At 42.4% G+C, this 19,847-nt stretch overlaps 2 protein-coding genes across 7 annotated transcripts; one reads left to right on the forward strand and one right to left on the reverse strand.

Moving 5' to 3' along the window:
* Positions 1 to 480: 480 nt before the first annotated feature.
* On the reverse strand, positions 481 to 2,221 carry ZNF470-DT (ZNF470 divergent transcript). Of its 3 annotated transcripts, none has more exons than XM_054250533.2 (2): positions 1,687 to 2,221; positions 481 to 729 (listed from the first exon to the last, which is right to left on the reverse strand). In XM_054250533.2, the coding sequence occupies exons 1-2, from the start codon at positions 2,219 to 2,221 to the stop codon at positions 620 to 622; spliced, it is 645 nt and encodes a 214-aa protein (XP_054106508.2). In that variant the 3' UTR covers positions 481 to 619. The 3 variants fall into 3 exon arrangements, 2 of the variants coding, with proteins under 2 accessions (XP_054106508.2, XP_054106507.2); XM_054250532.2 differs by having other exon boundaries at positions 481 to 732; XR_013531264.1 differs by lacking the exon at positions 1,687 to 2,221 and adding an exon at positions 1,072 to 1,207 and having other exon boundaries at positions 594 to 729.
* On the forward strand, positions 1,708 to 16,252 carry ZNF470 (zinc finger protein 470). Of its 4 annotated transcripts, none has more exons than XM_035284861.3 (6): positions 1,708 to 2,268; positions 3,508 to 3,630; positions 5,862 to 5,953; positions 10,777 to 10,903; positions 11,021 to 11,116; positions 13,051 to 16,252. In XM_035284861.3, the coding sequence occupies exons 3-6, from the start codon at positions 5,894 to 5,896 to the stop codon at positions 14,919 to 14,921; spliced, it is 2,154 nt and encodes a 717-aa protein (XP_035140752.3). In that variant the 5' UTR covers positions 1,708 to 2,268; positions 3,508 to 3,630; positions 5,862 to 5,893; the 3' UTR covers positions 14,922 to 16,252. The 4 variants fall into 4 exon arrangements, with proteins under 4 accessions (XP_035140752.3, XP_078217822.1, XP_035140753.3 ...); XM_078361696.1 differs by having other exon boundaries at positions 3,514 to 3,630; XM_035284862.3 differs by having other exon boundaries at positions 3,592 to 3,630.
* Positions 16,253 to 19,847: the final 3,595 nt, after the last annotated feature.

The raw sequence follows: 19,847 nt of genomic DNA on the forward strand, positions 1-19,847 counted from the left end.
TTTTTAACTCACAAGTTAGCCCATACTAAGCCTCCAGCAGTTCATCAAAATTAAAAAATAAAACTTTCTAGCAGTTTATAGCTCCAGTGGCTTCTGCTTCAAGTACGCTAAGCTTGGGTGTGATTTTATGTATTTTTCTCTCTTAGGCTTTTGTGGTGTCAGTTTCCTTTGTATCTTTAGTTCTCTGATGAATCTAAGAAAAGTCGATTTTCAGTTTGTTGAATGATTTTGTTGTGAGAATGGGAATGAAGGCTTCTGAGCTCTTTATATGCCAGAGCTAAAGTGAGAATATTATCATTTTTATCCAATTCAATTAACCACAAAACGTTACAAGCTCTCAGATGGCATTTGCTGTTTCATAGAGAAGGTATCTTCACAGCTAGACTTAGTTTTCTTACTATATCTTAGGTAAACTGGATCCAGGAGAGTCCAGTTCAGGTGTGACTGTGTGGCCTTGATTGTGACTGGGAGGGTGTTAATTTCTGGTGAGCCGGTATCTATGATGCTGTGTCTTGGTCAGCTGGGGCTGCTATAACAAAATATCATAGCCTGAGTGACTTGACTAAGAAACTTTATTTTTCACAGCTCTGGAGGCTGGAAACTCAAAGTGTTGGCACGTTCAGCTCTTGGCGAGGGCCCTCTTCCCTTGCAAACAGCTTACATCCTGCCGTGTCCTCACATGGCCTTTTCTCGGTGGTCGTGTAAACATGGAGACCCCTCCTTCCTCTTCTGCTGCAAGTGCAGTGACCCGATCATAAGGGCATCACCCTTATGACCTAATCTAAATCCAGTTACCTCCCCAAAGTCCCTATGTCATCACCCTAGGGGTTAGGGTTTCACCATATTAATTTTGGGTTGACATATTCGGCCCGTAACAACTTGGTCATGATGAGACTGGTGATGCTAGATTTCGTGATTTCTTAAAAAAAGCAAAACAAACTAAGTACCTACTATGCGCCCTTTTAGTCACTGAGGATATAACCCTGCACAGGACTGAAGCTGTGCGCCTTCTTGGAACCCTCCTTCTAGCAGGGAAAGAGAGAATGGGGTGGGGGGAAGTGAGGGGCGCACCTTCTATCAGAGAGCGGTAACTAGCAGGCGTGAAATAAAACAGGCTCCAGACGTGCACCGTCAGAAGGTCACAAGTGTGCAAAGCAGGCATTTCTAAATCTCTTCACTTTTCTATCTCGTAGGCTCCTCCCGAGCCCCAAGCCCCACGCCCCGTCCTGTGTCACGGTTTTCCTCTCTCCGGGTATCCGCCACGCCTTACTCACTGCGTTTCAGTGCTGTCCAACTGCGCCTGCGCACCCTACACCTGAGCCCCCCCCCTCCCCCCGCCCCCCCACCCACCACAGGGGGGCGCGCCTGCGAGCTGGAAGCCCGTTCTCTGCGTCCTGAGCCTGGCAGCGGCGTCTGCACACTCGGAGCCTGGCGATGGCTTCCAGAAACCCGGCGCCGGGATTCGCTTCAGTGAAGCGGCCTGTACTTCGGGGACCCACAATCCGGGCTGAGAGGCCTCCTAACCCAACCAGGAGGACCAGGAGAGGCCCTAGAGGGGGACACAGGACAGCGACCGCCAGGCTCGAAGACGCTCCGCTTCTGGCAGACCCGGCGCCCGATTTCTGCACGCCGCTTCCGTTCAGAACTACGCTTCCCAGGGGCCATTGCAGTGGAGGACACGCTCACTTCCGGAGAGGACCCGAAGCCAGACGAGTGAGAGTCCCGCCGGGTGCCGAGGAGAAAGCGGGCCCGGGCGGGGGCGGCGGCTGCGGGGATGGTGTCCTGGCTCCTGCGTGGGCGGCGGTCGTGAGCGTGCGCGGCGGTCGTGAGCGTGCGCGTGCCCGTGCGCGTGCGGCCTCGTGGCTGTGAGTGCCCGTACGTGGCGAGCGTGTGGTGAGGCGCCGAGGAGGAGCGAGCGCGCGCGGTAATCGGGGCCCGCTGTGTGGCCGCGCTGCGTGACCGCCGGGTGCGTGGCCGCGAGTCTGCGCCCGAGTGCTCGTCCCGGCCGCGCGCTGAAGGCGGTGTCTGCTGGAGTGAGTGAAGCGAGAGCAGGAAGCCCTCCCGGAGGAGGCTGACCCCGCCCTCTCCCGTACCGGCTGCGTAGAGCCCAGTGTGGGCACAGCCCCAGAGCCCGAGGAAGGTGCCCGGGCGCGGCGGCCTCTGCGGAAGCGTCTTCCGTCGGCCCCATCTGCAGGGGGCGGAACTCAGGACACGGCCCCATGTGCACGGGACAGCGAGGAGCCGAGACCGTGGGCTCTGAGTACGCAGGTGAGAAGGACACGTGACTTGGATGCGGTTGCGAGAGTGGACATTGAGGTTTCGGGTGTGTCCTTCGGGGTCCAGGGGCCGGAGGAGGATGTCCCCGGTTTCTTTTCTTTTTTTTTTTTTTTTTTGAGACGGAGTTTCGCTCTTGTGACCCAGGCTGGAGTGCAATGGCGCGATCTCGGCTCACCACAACCTCCGCCTCCTGGGTTCAGGCAATTCTCCTGCCTCAGCCTCCTGAGTACCTGGGATTACAGGCACGCGCCACCATGCCCAGCTAATTTTTTGTATTTTTAGTAGAGACGGGGTTTCACCATGTTGACCTGGATGGTCTCGATCTCCTGACCTCGTGATCCACCGGCCTCGGCCTCCCAAAGTGCTGGGATTACAGGCACGCGCCACCATGCCCAGCTAATTTTTTGTATTTTTAGTAGAGACGGGGTTTCACCATGTTGACCTGGATGGTCTCGATCTCTTGACCTCGTGATCCCCCGCCTCGGTCTCCAAAGTGCTGGGATTACAGGCTTGAGCCACCGCGCCCGGCCGATGTCCCCGGTTTCTAAGGCAACTGGACCCAGAAGTCCAAAGATTTGGAGCGTCTCCTTGGGCCAGAGTGGAGCTGGGTTTACGGAGAGACTTCGACTTGCCCAGAGGCACCTAACCAGATACCCGACTTGGGTCCTTGGGATGTAACTAAGGGCCCGGGGGAGAGAACGTTACCCGTTATAGTACCCATTATAACGTTACCTCTGGGTACTCTGCTGCTCCTCAAGGGAGATCTCAGCATTTAGATTTTTACCCACCAGAGCCTTGTCCTATCTGTCACTGTAGGATGGGACTTGGGAAGGCCGGACGTGGTGGCTCACGCCTGTAATCCTAGCACTTTGGGAGGCCGAGGTGGGTGGATCACCTGAGGTCAGGAGTTCAAGACCAGCCTGGCCATCATGGTGAAACCCCATTTAAAAAAAAAAAAAAAAAAAAAAGGATGGGACTTGGGAAGAAGGCGAGATTCCCAGCTTCACCTAGAAATGCCGAGGCATTCCCTCCTTTCTATGGATTAATCACCTTCTACTCAAAAACAGAATATATCCCCATTCCTTGGGCTTGCCTCTCTCCCCTCTGGTCTCCCACCCCAATAAAGGTAAAGGGAAGAAGCGCTATTTTTGGCCATATTGTTGTTTGCTTGTTTCCTTCATGCATGCAATAGTCATAGCTAATGTTTAATGAGTGTTTATTATGTGCCAGACACAGTTCTAAGACCTTTCGGGAGTATCAACACCAAACTTCACCACATTATGAAGTAAGAACTACCTTACCTCCTTTTTACAGATGAAGACACTGAAGCATGGAGAGGATAAGTAGTCACTAGTAAGTGAAAGAACCGGGATTCAGATCCCCAACAGGCTGACTCCAGAGTCCCTCTGTTTCCTTACTGACTGTCATGTAGTCTCCTCAGCACTGCCTGAGATAGGTTTCTTAGCCACTTTTGACAGTTGATGAAACTGACTCTGAAAGGGTTAAATAACTGAAAAGTTTATATCCCAGGACCACCACTGAGCAGGTTTGGGGTTTTTTTCCTTAAACTTTATGACTGTAAGTCCTTACATAGAATGGAGATGGTAATATTCGATACCTCATAATATTGCCGTAAGGATTAAATGACTTCATGCATGTAAAGCACTTGGTATAGTCCTTGCCATGTAATAAGCGTTCATTTTCATCATTATTATGATAATCCTCTGAGAAGGCAGTGGAATTGAGATGAAAGAAGCCAGAATTAATTCAGATACTTCGTCCTCTTCCTAATTAAGGAAACTTGGCTCCGTGGAGTCAAGGCCCTTCTTTAACACTGTAGTTTGTAACAAAGCAAAATGACATCCTGGGCCTCATGAGGATGTTTTGGTTTAGTTGTCTGAAAGTCACATGGACTCTGCTGTGACAAAAGGAATGCCTCTCTCTGGGGAACATGGAATTCCCCAAGGAATTTTTCTCATAGAATCTTGACAATTCCTGGCCAGTTGCACAGAGGACTTACTAGCTGGTATCTGAGCAAATAACTTTTGTGGTAGTCAGCCAGACGTAGGTTGGTGACTGACTTTCATTGTTTACAAACTTGTGTGACTTCCCAGAGCTTTCATGTGTAAAATGGTGACAATATACTGTATTCCCTTTGAAGAATTGTGGAGATTTAAAGAAAGTATTAGTAATCCCAGTGCTGTGGGAAGCCAAGGCAGGAGGATTGAGGCCAGGAGGTTGACCAGAGACCCAACTCCAAGAGGTTGCTACCTCCTGACCTGAAGCAATATAGTGAGCAATTGGGCAATACAGTGAAACCTCCATTTCTATAAAAAGTAAAAAAAAAAACAAAACAGCCGGGCGCAGTGGCTCACGCCTGTAATCCCAGCACTTTGGGAGGCTGAGGCGGGCAGATCATGAGGTCAAGAGATTGAGACCATCCTGATCAGCATGATGAAACCCCGTCTCTACTAAAAATACAAAAATTAGCTGGGTGTGGTAGCACGGGCCTGTAATCCCCGCTACTTGGGAGGCTGAGGCAGGAGAATTGCTGGAACCCGGGAGGCGGAGGTTGCAGTGAGCTGAGATCATGCCACAGCACTCTGGTCTAGCACCTGGCGACGGAGTGAGACTCTGTCTCAAAAAAAAAAAAAAAAAACCTTTCTGGGCATGGTACTTGCCTGTAGTCCTCGCTACTTAGGAGGCCTAGGATGGAGAGTCACTTGAGCCCAAAGTTTGAGGATACAGTGAGCTATGATCACATCACTGTACTCCAACCTGGGCAACAGAGTGAGGCCCTGTCTTAGAAAAAAAAAATGTACACACACACAGAGAACACCTAGTATTAGTATATCTGTTGTTAATGAGTTTTTGGCTGATGGAGAGAGGGGATCAAGAGATACTATGCTCAGGCCGGGTGCGGTGGCTCAAGCCTGTAATCCCAGCACTTTGGGAGGCCGAGGCGGGTGGATCACAAGGTCAAGAGATCGAGACCATCCTGGTCAACATGGTGAAATTCCGTCTCTACTAAAAATACAAAAAATTAGCTGGGCATGGTGGCACGTGCCTGTAATCCCAGCTACTCAGGGGGCTGAGGCAGGAGAATTGCGTGAACCCAGGAGGCGGAGGTTGCGGTGACCCGAGATGGCGCCATTGCACTCCAGCCTGGGTAACAAGAGCAAAACTCCATCTCAAAAAAAAAAAAAAAAAGAGATACTATGTTCATCCTGAAAACCAAGAGCAGAGGGGAATCCCAGCTGTGTGTATATATATATATATACACACACACACACACATTTTTTTTTTTGAGATGGAGTCTTGCTCCGTCACCAGGCTGGAGTGCAGTGGCGCAATATTGGCTCACTGCAACCTCCGCCTCCTGGGTTCAAGCGATTCTTCCGCCTCAGCCTCCCGAGTACCCAGCTGTATATTTTAAGTTTCCCAAGGAGTATCTGGACTGTTGGGTGAGGGAGTTAGAGTGGGGGTTGTGAGTGAGGACAGAAAGAGCTGAAGGGAAGAAAGCATTTTTAGACTTAAGACTATTAGTGCTACGTGGATTTTCACTACTTCTTTCTGCTCCCCAGCTCTGCAATCCCAGAGTAAAGCTCTTCTCCAGATGAAGAGCCAGGAAGAGGGAAAGGTGACAGGAATTACACTCCTTAAAGCCATGTCCCTGGTGAGTTAGTATCCCCTCTCTCCCCACTACAGTCGTCTTGCTTTTCAGGATTTGTAATACTTGTTTTCTTCTGAAAATTTTCTGCTTAAGAGTTCCATCCTGAGGCCTGTTTCCTGTTTCTTTCCTTTCTGACATGGGATGGGGTTGTGAGTGAGGGACAGACTCACACAGCCCAGTGCCCTCTCAGAGGTTTCTTCTCTTCTTTCTACTCAGTTTATTTTTCATTCAAGAAGCGACCCAGTCTGAGTCTTGCCTTTGTGCTCAGTCTTTTCATAGGCATCTGACAAGGCAGATGTACAATGTTTAGAGGAAATTTCCATGCCTAGTTCCTAAGCATCAGTCATGATTCTCAGAGAGATTATAATCTGTTGGAGAAATGAAAAGGCAACAAACACTTATGCAGTGTGATACGTGCTGCAGGCAGAGAGCAGACTCACCGTGGAGTAGTTGGGAAAGGTCATTAATAGCCAACATAATGTCTTCGGGTGAATTAGAAAAAAAGGTGTCCCTTCCTCTGGACTGATGAAGCCCTGTGACAGACCATACAATATGGCAAGAGGAAGTCTACTGTATTTCAGCTCCTTCCTGCCTCCTTGGTGAGGTATCTGTGAGCAGGATATAGCCTGCATCATCATACTCACTCCCGAGGGCAGGAAGGGTTGGGGAGACTTCACAGAGGTAATGATTCCTAAGTTACGGCTTGAATGAAATGGAGGAAGTGCAGGCACAGGTAGGATTGGTGGCATTCTGACCAGAGTGTGCAAAGGTTTGTCCTCCCCATTTGACCACGGAGCCATGAGCATCGTAAATGCCAAGGAATGTTTTACATCCTTTTTTCTTTCTAGGATGAATTCCATAAGCTGTTTAATCAGCCTCTCCTTGTTCCGTAGGTAAATTGTTGCCAGTTATCTACTATTAATAGAGTATTGCAGTAATCATCCTTGTAGTTGAATTTTTGCCCGCATCTCCGATTATTTTCTTTGACTAAATTCCTAGTTTTTCATTCCTTGTGGTTAGAGTTTCTCAAACTGACCCTAGTCTAGAACATTTTTAATTTTACTATTTTTTGGCCAATAACAGGAGCTTCAGAGCCACAGTTCATGTTCTGATTAAGATAAACTGCTAAACTAGTTGCACCAGCAAATTGCTTATTTTAAGAAAGTATTTAACTTGATTTACAAACTTAGAAAATTAAACGTTTTCAAATGGAATAGTTAAGTATTTGTTTTGAGATGTAGTCTCACTCTGTTGCCCAGGCCAGGGTGCAGTAGTGCAGTCTTGGCTCACTGCAACCTCCACCTCCCAGGTTCAAATGATTCTCCTGCCTCAGCCTCCTGAGTAGCTGGGATTACAGGCATGTGCCACCATGTCTGGCTAATTTTTAAAAAATTTTTAGTAGAGATGGAGTTTTACCATGTTGGCCAGGCTAGTCTCAAACTCTTGACTTCAAGTGATCTGCCTGCCTTGGCCTCCCAAAGTTCTGGTATCACAGGTGTGAGTCACTGTGCCTGGCCCATTTTTTTTTAATAATAGGCATAACAACTTGTGGCCAGAGCATGACACCTTTTCTTAGGTATAATGCCAAAAACATACACTACCAAGGTAACTTGTTTCTTAGAGCATTTAGACATTTTAAACAAAAGCATTCATATCAGTTGCCAGAGAAAAATATTTTAAGAGTGGCAGAGTATGTCATGAAGGTTAAGATGGACTATGTACACTCTACTCTTTTTACCACTGAAAGTTGCTGTAACACCAGGACAGCATGCCTGGAACAGCAATCTGAGGTCTCTGTAAAGTAAATAGTAGCAGACAGGCCAGACACAGTGATTCACACCTGTAATTGCAGAACTTTGGGAGGCTAAGGTGGGTAGATCACTTGAGGCCAGGATTTCAAGACCAGCCAGCCTGGCCAACGTGGTGAAACCCTGTCTCTATAAAAAAAAAAAAAATGGCCAGGTGCTGTGGCTCACGCCTGTAATCCCAGCACTTTGGGAGGCCGAGGCAGGTGGATCACAAGGTCAAGAGATCGAGACCATCCTGGTCAACAAGGTGAAACCCCGTCTCTACTAAAAAATATACAAAAAATTAGCTGGGCATGGTGGCGCGTGCCTGTAATCCCAGCTACTCAGGAGCTGAGGCAGGAGAATTGCCTGAACCCGGGAGGTGGAGGTTGCGGTGAGCCGAGATCGCGCCATTGCACTCCAGCCTGGACAACAAGAGCGAAACTTCGTCTCAAAAAAAAAAAAATACAAAAATTAGCCAGGTATGGTGATACACACCTGTAATTCCAGCTATCTGGGAGGCTAAGGCATGAGAATCACTTGACTTGGTAGGTGGAGGTTGCCATAAGCCAAGATCATACCACTGTACTCCAGCCTGGGCAACAGAACAAGACTCTATCTCAAAAAAAAAAATTAAAAAGGAAAGAAGGAAAAAGTGGTAGCAGGGAGATCAGAGAAAAAGTGCCAAATTTGAAGTACCACCAGACTATGGTGTATTTATGGTGTATTTACCTTCAAGAGACTCAAAACCTGGAAGTGGATAATGGTGTGGACAGAAAGAACTGCAGGAGATGCTTTCTAGTTGATAATCAAACTGCTGAAAGCTAAAGACAAAGAAAAAAAATCTCAAAAACCAGCCATTGAAAAATGATGCATAACACATAGGACAACAGTGATTTGAATGGCTGTGGGTTTCTTAGCAGAAATCGTGGAGCCAGAAGAGAGTTGAACATTTTTACAAGTGCTTAGAGAAAATAACTGTCAACCTAGAAAACTATGTCCAGGGAAAATAGCCCTAAGGAAGGCAGATGAAATAAAGTTACTCATAGGCAAGAAAACTAAGAACATTCATTGCCAGAATTCTACAAGAATCACTAAAGGGAGTTCTTCAAATAGATATTATAGTAGAAGGGGACTTGGAGCATTAGGGTGAAAGAAGTGCAATAGAAATGGGAAATATTGTATGTAAATACAATAGACTGTTTTCTTTTATAAAAATATCTTAAGTGGTTAAAAACAAAGCTACTAGCTTAAACAGAATGGTATTTTAATAGAGGTGATCCAGATTCAGAGACCATGTCTTCACTATTTAGTATACTACAGTTAGATGCAGTAAGATGTAAGAACCATTATTGAAGTATTAAATGAAATGTTTCACCCGTTCTTTTTGGCCTCTTCTTTCTTTTCTTTCTTTTTCCCCTTCTGTCCATCTTTATCACAGGCAACAATTCATTAGCAATTACATTGTGCCAGGCACTTTATACCTGTTTCTTTCATTTTCACAGTGCTACCATGAAGCAAGTACTATATTTCCATTTTTCAGGTGGGAAAACTGAGGCACAGGGAAGTTAAACTTGGCCAAGCTCACCGAGCTAGTTAGTACTGGAGACCAAATTGATTGGAGTAATCTGACGTTTTTTTCTGATTTATTCATGACTTGTATTTATTTAAAACTCTGATGTTGATTTAAGTGAAGTCATGAAATAAATTGAAAATCTGCCAGTAACAGTCCAGTGGATCACCTTGTGCGTTGGTTAGGAGATGGAGCTTATATAACAAAACACAGGTTGCTTGATATGTGCTCACATCCCATGATTTCTCCCGATAATTTCTTTTTTTTTTTTTTTGAGACGAAGTTTCGCTGTTGTTACCCAGACTGGAGTGCAATGGCACATTCTCGGCTCACCGCAACCTCTGCCTTCTGGGTTCAAGCAATTCTCCTGCCTCAGCCTCCCGACCTCCTGATAACTTCTTATTAGATTATCAAAAACCAACTTTTGGCTTTGGTGCCTTAGGCCTATGATCACAACTGTTTGGTAGGCTGCGGTGGGAGGATTATGAGAGGACAGGAGTTTGAGATCAGCCTGGGCAATATAGTGAGACCCCATCTATGCTAGCTAAATAAATAAGTAAACAAACAAACAACTTTTCAAATGTGTTCTTCTCTCCTGATACAAATATATTTTTGTTTCAGAAGGAAAGACTGTGGCTAGGTGTTTTTTTTTTTCTTTAATTTTTAAGGCATCCCTCTTAACATCTCAAAAACACCAAGATTTCTTAGAAAATATTATAGAGATTGAGGCTGGGCGCGGTGGCTCACGCCTGTAATCCCAGCACTTTGGGAGACTGAGGCGGGTGGATCATAGGTCAAGAGATCGAGACCATCCTGGTCAACATGGTGAAACCCTGTCTCCACTAAAAATACAAAAAATTAGCTGGGCACGGTGGCGCATGTCTGTAATCCCAGCTACTAAGGAGGCTAAGGCAGGAGAATTGCCTGAACCCAGGAGGTGGAGGTTGCGGTGAGCCGAGATCGCGCCATTGCACTCCAGCCTGGGTAACAAGAGTGAAACTCCGTCTCACAAAAAAAAAAAAAAGAAAATATTATAGATTGAAATCTTGTTCATCAAGTCAGCATTCTTCGTTGCAAGTTTTTTTCACAGTTCCAGAGCTCTTTAGTTTCTCCAAGTAGAGTAGTGATTTAGCTCCCAACATAAATAGCATTGCATTAGCACTTGATTATATCCTGTTTTGAATGTAGTCAGCATTTTCTCATTGGTAATGTATTCTTACCACCATAGAATTGCAAATGTTTGAAGAGCAAGGAGTATCTCATTTTTTCTGTTTCCTAATATGTACAGTATAACTAGGCAGAAAAGTTGTCCAGTAACTTATCTGACCTGGATCATTTACACCCTTAGTGCAGTTACTTATGCACAGTGTTTTTAATCCAAAAGTGAGGACAGCTTAACCCTTTACCCTAGAGCCACATTGGAATGTGAACACGGAGTGAGCAAGATTATATTTGTGTCATTTTAGGGTTCAGTGACTTTCACAGATGTGGCCATAGACTTTTCCCAAGATGAATGGCAGTGGTTGAATCTTGCTCAGAGAAGTTTGTACAAGAAAGTGATGTTAGAAAACTACAGGAACCTAGTTTCAGTGGGTAAGAGTATCTTCTTCCTTCTACCTCTCCATGACTCAATAGTCTTTTATGCTGTTATCAGAATTTCCCACCGTCTTCCACAACATAGGCAATTTTTATATCTTGTTTTGCATGCAGGTCTTTGCATTTCTAAACCAGATGTGATCTCCTTACTGGAGCAAGAGAAAGACCCTTGGGTGATAAAAGGAGAGTTGTCCAGAGGTCTGTGCTCAGGTAAGTGCAGGATACCTAGAGATAAACTGTTCTCGACATGTTCTTCTCTCTGAAATTTGTTGGAATACACCTCTCAGACTCCCTCCCAAATTGAAACTTGTTCTCCTAACACTAGTTTTTGAATGGTTAGTCTCTTCCCTACTGGTGTAACATACTGCTTTACCTTTATTGATTTCTTGTGCATACCAGGGTCTGTTTCTAAGTTCTTGTTTTACTGATGTTTACCTAATTCTGCTCAAGCACCATAGTGTTGTCATCATCTCTGACCTCAAACATTTCTGAATCCTTTAGACAAATGGATGTTTAGTGTTTTGACTGGTTTAAATATTTTCCTTTCTTTAAAAGGTAAGTAGGTTGAGTTAACATGTATTACAGCTATGTTCTTCTCTCCGACTTTTTCTCTTTGACATTTCTTTTGTTATTTATTAGTGTTTTGTTGTTTATTAGGTCTGTTTTTTCTCACTCTCTTCTTTATACCACCCCACCCTTTGAATTAGAAAAGTTTTTGGTACTACAAGTTGTTGCCTTTATGTATTTATATATTTTAAAATCTTTTAGAATATTTCCACTTGAAATTCCAAACATTATCTTCTGATACCCTTATGAAAGATAAAGAAATTTGCTTATGAATATTACTTCCTTTCCCTATGTTCATCATTTCCCCTCTTACATTGTACTCACTGGGATTTTTGGCCCAGCGCATATTATCCAGTTTTAAAGGAAATTTTCTTGCCTTGTTTTGTAGTAGTTTTACTGATTGAGAAAACTAGATAAGAGATGACAGAAATATATTGCAGGAAAAAGAACCTTAAATGAGTTGGTCCTGGTTTAATCTGTGGCCTGAAGCATAGACTTTTCCTACTTTTGGTTCTTCATTTTATTTTACTTAATTTTTGAAATTAGAGACAGGATCTTGCTATGTTACCCAAGCTGGAGTTAAGCTTTTGGGCTCAAGCAGCACTCCCACCTCAGCTTCTTGAGTAGCTAGGACTTCAGGAATGCACCACCACACCTGGCCCTGCTTTCAGTTCTTATAGTTTCAAGAAGAGGATTAAGGGTCACTCGTGGTCCTAACTATGTACATTAATAAATAAGAAATAATTAAAATCAGTAAGCATCCAATTCACAATATTAGAAAAAGAACAAAATGAATTTAAGGAAAACCTGGATGTGTTGTGATTTATACTTCTAGAAATAAAAGTAGGAATAAATGAATTAGAAACAGTAGCTCTAGTGAAAATAAGTCAAGTATTGTACATACTTTAGAAAACCAATACAGTATATAAACTGTAAGGACAAATGAGAGAAAACACAAAAACAAAATAATTATAAATAACCACACATGTATAAGAATTTACAAGAATCATATGAATCTATTTTCAACTCTCTGTAAATAATTTGAAAAAACAGATGCTATTCTAGGAGAGTATAAAAATGTAGGTTACTGTAACTAATACCAAGAGAAGATATAAAATTTAAACAAGTTGGTTACCATCAAAGAAAGGTAGAATATTGTATGGAAACTGCCTCCCCCAAGAAAAGAAGCTACATTCCCAAATAGTTGTTTAAGGAACAATAGCACCAATGTTATTTAAATTGTTCTGGGATAGAGAATAGAAGGAAAGCTTAAAATATATTTATGAATACCGCATATCCTATGATACCAAAATCTACCCTAATAGCACCAAAAAGGGAAATTAGACACAAACCTCAAATACCAATATTGGTTCAAAATCTTAAAATAGTATACCATGACCAGTTAGGATTTATTATAGTAGGACAAGGATGGTTGTATCACTGAATCTTATGTAAGAACTATAAAACATGTACCTCTGCGTGTGGGTTTCAATAACTATGTGATCCACATTGTCATTTTTGAAGTTTCCATTTTAGCATTTAATAAAGGAGACATTTGCTTTCTAAATATCTTTCAGACTTGGAGTATGTGTGGGTGACCAAGTCATTATCTCCAAATCAGGATATTTATGAAGAAAAATTACTCCCCACAATAATAATGGAAAGACTTACCAGCTATAACCTTGAATGTTCAACATTAGGGAAAAACTGGAAATATGGAGACCTGTTTGAGAGAGAGCTTGTAAATCAGAAGACACGTTTTAGACAAGAGACCATTACTCATATAGATACTCTTATTGAAAAAAGAGACCACGTCAACAAATCTGGGACAGATTTTCATCTGAATACATTATCTTATATAAAACAGGTGTTTCCCATGGAAAAGAAAACATTTCATTTTCATACAGATAGGAAAAGCTTAAAAACACATTCAGTTGTGAAAAAACACAAGCCAGACTGTGGAGAAAAGAAACTTTTAAAATGTAATGACTGTGAGAAAATGTTCAGCAAAATCTCAACCCTTACTCTTCACCAAAGAATTCATACTGGAGAGAAACCCTATGGATGTGTTGAATGTGGAAAGGCCTTTAGCCAGAGTGCCCACCTTGCTCAACATCAGAGAATACACACAGGAGAAAAACCCTTTGAATGTACTGAATGTGGGAAAGCCTTCAGCCAGAATGCTCATCTTGTTCAACACCAGAGAGTTCATACTGGAGAGAAACCTTATCAGTGTAAGCAGTGTAATAAAGCATTCACCCAGCTTGCACATCTTGCTCAACATCAGAGGGTTCACACTGGAGAAAAACCCTATGAATGTATTGAATGTGGGAAGGCTTTTAGTGATTGTTCATCCCTAGCTCATCATCGAAGGATTCACACTGGGAAAAGACCCTATGAATGTATTGACTGTGGGAAAGCTTTCAGGCAAAATGCTTCTCTTATACGTCATCGGCGATATTATCATACTGGAGAGAAACCCTTTGACTGCATTGATTGTGGAAAGGCTTTCACTGATCACATAGGGCTTATTCAGCATAAGAGAATTCATACTGGAGAGAGACCTTACAAATGTAATGTGTGTGGGAAGGCCTTTAGCCATGGCTCATCTCTGACAGTACATCAGAGAATTCATACAGGAGAGAAACCTTATGAATGCAGTATCTGTGAGAAAGCTTTCAGCCATCGTGGGTCTCTTACTCTTCATCAGAGAGTTCATACTGGAGAGAAACCCTATGAATGTAAGGAATGTGGGAAAGCTTTCCGGCAGAGCACGCATCTTGCTCATCATCAGAGAATTCATACTGGAGAGAAACCTTATGAATGTAAGGAATGCAGCAGAACCTTCAGCCAGAATGCACACCTTGCACAACATCAGAAAATACACACTGGGGAGAAACCTTATGAATGTAAGGAATGTGGTAAGGCTTTCAGTCAGATTGCACACCTTGTTCAGCACCAGAGAGTTCATACTGGTGAGAAGCCTTATGAATGTATCGAATGTGGGAAGGCCTTTAGTGATGGCTCATATCTTGTTCAACATCAGAGACTCCACACTGGCAAAAGACCATATGAATGTCTTGAATGTGGGAAGGCATTCAGACAGAGGGCATCCCTGATTTGTCATCAAAGATGTCATACCGGTGAGAAACCTTATGAATGTAATGTTTGTGGGAAAGCCTTTAGCCATCGTAAATCCCTTACTCTACACCAGAGAATTCATACAGGAGAGAAACCTTATGAGTGTAAAGAATGTAGCAAAGCCTTCAGCCAGGTCGCCCATCTTACACTGCATAAAAGAATTCATACTGGAGAAAGGCCCTATGAGTGTAAAGAATGTGGAAAAGCCTTCAGGCAGAGTGTACACCTTGCACACCATCAGCGAATTCATACTGGAGAGGCATCAGTTATTCTCTCCTCTGCCCTCCCATGCCACCAAGTCCTGTAGATTCAGTCTTGTAAATGCCTCTAGAATCCATCTGCTTTTTTTCCAGCGCATGTGTCATCATCATAGTCCAAGGTACAACATCAGAGACTCCACACTGGATTTCTGGATTAGATTAGAAATCATCTGGACTTCTGCAGTAGCGTAACTCTTGCCCCTTTTGCTCCTATCAAGTACATATTTAACATTGTAGGCAGCTTAATCTTTTAAAAATAAAAATACTTATTTATGTTACCTTCTCATTTAAAACACTTGATTTGAAAAATATATTAACTAACCCATTTCAAGGGTTTAACACATACTGTTTGGCTCATAGTTAGTGCTTAATAATTGCTAGCCATAAGGAAAGGTTTCCTTACAAACTCTCATATTAAGCCGCAGGTAAACGAATCCAGCAAGTCAAGACTAAGATTTTAGAGCAGACAGAAGACTCTACTCTCCTGGTAGAGAGGAAAGATGAACAAACTCAGAATTTAAAGATATATGGTACACAAGGCAACATGGTAGTTTATCACTCCCTCTGTGACCTTGTTGATGAGAAACTCTCACTTGACCTGACACTGAGAAGAATCAGCCAATTAGGACAAAAGCTTTTAGCTCGGCGTGGTGGCCCATGCTGGTAGTCCCAGCACTTTGGGAGGCCAAGGCAGGCAGATCACTTGAGCTCAGGAGTTTGAGATCAACCTGAGCAACATGGTGAAATCTTATCTCTACAAAAAAACCTGCAAAAATTAGCCAAGCATAATGGTGCACACCTGTAGCCCTAGCTACTCGGGAGGCTGAGACAGGAGGATCACTGGAGCCAGGAGGCAGAGGCCGCAGTGAGTCATGATCACACCACTGCAATTTCAGCCTGGGCCGCAGCAGAGCCAGGCTGGAAAAAAAAATTTTAAAAGAAGAAAAGCATTTGGTAGAATGCAGAAATGTAAAACCACTAACCAGGGGAGTAGTATTAAAAGTAACAAGCCAAAAAACTTGAATAGATTAATAGCTATGAAACAAACTGAAAAGGGTAGTTCAATACTTTCACTGTTATAAAAGTACCACAGTCAATTTCTGTGGTGTTTAAATTGTCCTAGCATAAAATAAAATGCAAACTTTCCATCTTGACAAGATATGCCAAAACATAAAAATATATACACTGCATTTAGCTTCTGAATGTCATGTTACAACTTAAACTTATTTTCAAAATATTAAAAAATAGGAAGGCAAGACATGTCTCTGTATAGAAAGTCTGATAAAGATATTCCTAAGTTAAATTTATAACTTCATTGATACTCAAATAAAAATAACAGAATCCAATAAAAATCTCCAATATATTTTTTAGTTGAAAAGCTGATTCAGGTCATCTGTAGAATTTTGATTTTAGCAAGGAAGGTCGTTTACATTGGAAATGTAGTACTAATACTAATTGAACATTTGCTAATGTGTCACACACTTTTAGGTGCTGGGGGATAAAACAAAGTACAAAATGGACAAAAATATGTGCTCTTACAGATCCAGTAGAAAAGAAAAAATTAAATACATGCCTTGTGATAAATATATAGTATGTTCCATAAAGAGAAATGATCTAAAAAAGAAGCTAGGGAGTGCTGGATTAGGCACCTTACTATCCCCAGAGTATGTGGGTTAGAGACAGGATGAGGGAGGAACTAGAGGTAACTGTGAGACACGAAAGGTATAATGAAAACAGTCATGATCGTCTCAGGCAGGTACTACGATGTTCTGAGTGTTGGAGGAAGGAGGATTGAAGGTTTAGCGGAGATCATGGCAGTCACGTTCACTCCTATAATTGTTGATTTAGAGGCTGTTGGAAGGGTATTTTTTGAGTGATAGCTTTATTGAGAAATAATTCACATACTAAGCAATTCTGCAGAAGAACACCCATGTCCTGTCGTCTCTGTATCCATCGGCAGAAGTGAAGAAGGAGCCCCAAAGCTCCACTTGTGTGTAACTTACAGCTTTTAGTTCATTCACAGAGTTGTACAGCCATCACCACGGTCAATTTTAGAATCTTTTCATCACCTCAAAGAGGAATTCCGTGTCCTTTTGTAGTAATGTTCATCCCTGGAAGAGTACTTTTTTTTTTAAAACTGAAGCACCCAGAGCTCTTGGGTTCCCACTTAACTGCTTCCCATGGCAGTATAGAGGGCCGTGTGAGGAAAGCTCTTGTCCAGAGTACATGATTGCTAGAAAATGGAACTTGGGGCTCCCTCTTCACTTCTGCTGATAGAAGCATAGTGGCTAGGGGATGGGTAGTCTCACCGGAGAATGTGGAGCTTTCAGACTCCCCTTAAATATGATGAAAAGTATTTTTCCTTGTAGCGTGGAAAAGGTGGTTTGATCAGTTGTCATTGGGAAATAGCTCACTGCAAAAACAGATCTGTATAGATCTGTACCTTTCGCACAAATAAAGGCGTAAGAGAGTAAAGGTCTAAATGTAAAATTAAAGTACATGAAAACCCTTGGTTTCAAATAGACTTTAGGCATTAATGCATAACCCCAAAGCTGAAATTAGTCTTTTATATGGTGGAAAACATCACAGTCAGTAGAAGAATGAGAGACCGACACAAAATGTTTGCATTGTGTCAAAGGACCCTAATTCATGATATTCAAAGTACTATTACAAACCAATAACACTCTGCAACTTAGAAAAATGGACAAAACCAATGGTCCATTCACAAAAGATCAGATAAAAGCAGTTAATGAAAATTATCCAATATCACTAGAAATCAAGGAAATGCAAATTAAAGTGATTATCTACTTTTTCCCCAAAAGACTAATCAGTTGATAACATCCAGTACTGGTGAATACGTGTAAACAAGGCAATTCCATTGTTGATTATATATCTATTGCTTTATGTATATACCCTTTGAATTAATGTTCCTTGGAAACCAACATATACAAAGATAGATAAAAGTATTTGTGGAAAAAAATTAATGGTAAACTATTAAACAACCTACGTTCCCATCAGGGTAATGAATAAATTAATTATGGTATATGTCCATTCAATCAGAATTATGCAGCTGTTGAAAAAATATAGTCATAGAAAGATAGCTGTGCTATACTAAATGCAAAACTGCAGACCTGTATTATAGTATAGACTCGTAATATCAAAAATAAAAATATATATTATAGTAGGCATCTGTTTTTGTCTGCCTGGCTTCACTTGCCTCTTCCTTTTGGCTGCACCATCTCATATTTTCCTTTGAGTAACTGGCCACACCCCCTACCACATGGTTCTGATGGATGTGGCCAATAAAACCGTCTGAATTTCAAAAGGTATTTGGGTCTGTGGCATTCAGTGACAACTCGAAAAACAGATACAGTTATTCTTTTGGAATCACCCGGTTTTTGTACTTGCTAAGACTGTAATTCCTCAGACTACCCATTATCTTTCCAGCACTTGATTTTAGCCTCCGGTTGGTCAGTTGCTTGCAATTAAAGAAACAAACATACAGAATTTGGTATGAAGATTGGGTAATAGGCATTAGAATCTTTGGGAAATAAGGTATTGGGAGGTGCTTTTTGGATGAGATGGGGCAAATAAGACTTACTTTCTAGCCTGTAAAGCAACTCATGGTGTGCAGTGAGCAAACACCTGATTACTAATTGTAGTCACCTGGGCTGAATAGCGGTCTAGGGTTCTGGATAATGACAATTTAAAGAGGCTGGAGAATGCTGACTCCAAAAGGTATATCTGATACTGGTATCTAACTGCTTTTAATGATTTAAAGTTTAGCTATTGAACTTCTAGCATTAAGGCAAAAAATTCAACTAAGGGATTTCGTGTGTTGAAAGATGCGGTACACTGTTTGAAGTCATAGGGATTAAGCTGGCTCAAAACTGAGAGACTATTTAGAGACTATTTGTATGCACTGCTAAAGTGGAATGCTGGTTAAATTTCACACTTTATTCACAACAGTCCCTGTGAATTGAATTGTGAATTCAGTTCTGAATTGTGCTCCCACCCCCGCCATCACCAAATTTACTTGTTGAAGTCCTAAACCCCAAAGTGACTGTATTTGGACATAAGGCCTTTAAGAAACTAAGGTTAAGTTAGGCCTAATCCCATAGAACTAGTGTCATTGTAAGAGGAAGAGACGCCAGAGCTCTGTCTCTCTCCACCTGTGCACAGAGAAAATACCATGTAAGGACACAATAAGAATGCTGCCATCTGCAAGCCAGGAGGAGAGATCTCACAGGAACCAGCCCTGCCAGCACCTTGATCTTGGACTTTCAGTCTCCAGAACTGTGAGAAAATAAATGTTGGTTGTTTAAGCCGCCCAGTCTATGAAAAGATGCTCAACATCATTAGTCATCAGGGAAATGCATATCAAAACTGCAATGAAATTGTCCCCTGGAAGGGCCAGAGGGCAAGGAATGCTGGGTGACAGAGCAAGACACTGCCTCAAAAACAAACCATCTATGCTTCAAAAACATCATCAAGAAAGTGAAATAATAAATTCACAAAATGAGAGAAGATATTTGCAAATCATTTATCTGTAAAGGACAGGAATCCAGAATTACAACTTAATAACAAGGCAACCCAATTTAAAATAGGCAGAAGGCTTGAGTAGACATTTCTCCAAAGAAAATATATTAATGAACAATGAGCACATGAAAAGATGCTCAACATCATTAGGGAAATACATATCAAAATGACAATGAATTGCCCCCTGGAAGGGCCAGACAGAGGGCAAGGAATTCTGGGGTGGATGACCTCATCCCTGTTGGTGAAAGAGCCTTCCCAGGGTTCTCACTCTCCAGTGACAGCTGGAAATGTGGTGTTTTGTTTAGTAGAAATGAAGGCACATGAATCATGAGAATAATGAGGTAAAAATCCCGTAACATATGCACACATATTTATTCCATCTTAATTTTGTTCTAACAAAACACCTTGCATACAGGAACTAGCCCTATATTCCT

The sequence above is a fragment of the Callithrix jacchus genome, chromosome 22 (genome assembly GCF_049354715.1).
Source record: "Callithrix jacchus isolate 240 chromosome 22, calJac240_pri, whole genome shotgun sequence".
NCBI classification, from domain to species: domain Eukaryota; kingdom Metazoa; phylum Chordata; class Mammalia; order Primates; family Cebidae; genus Callithrix; species Callithrix jacchus.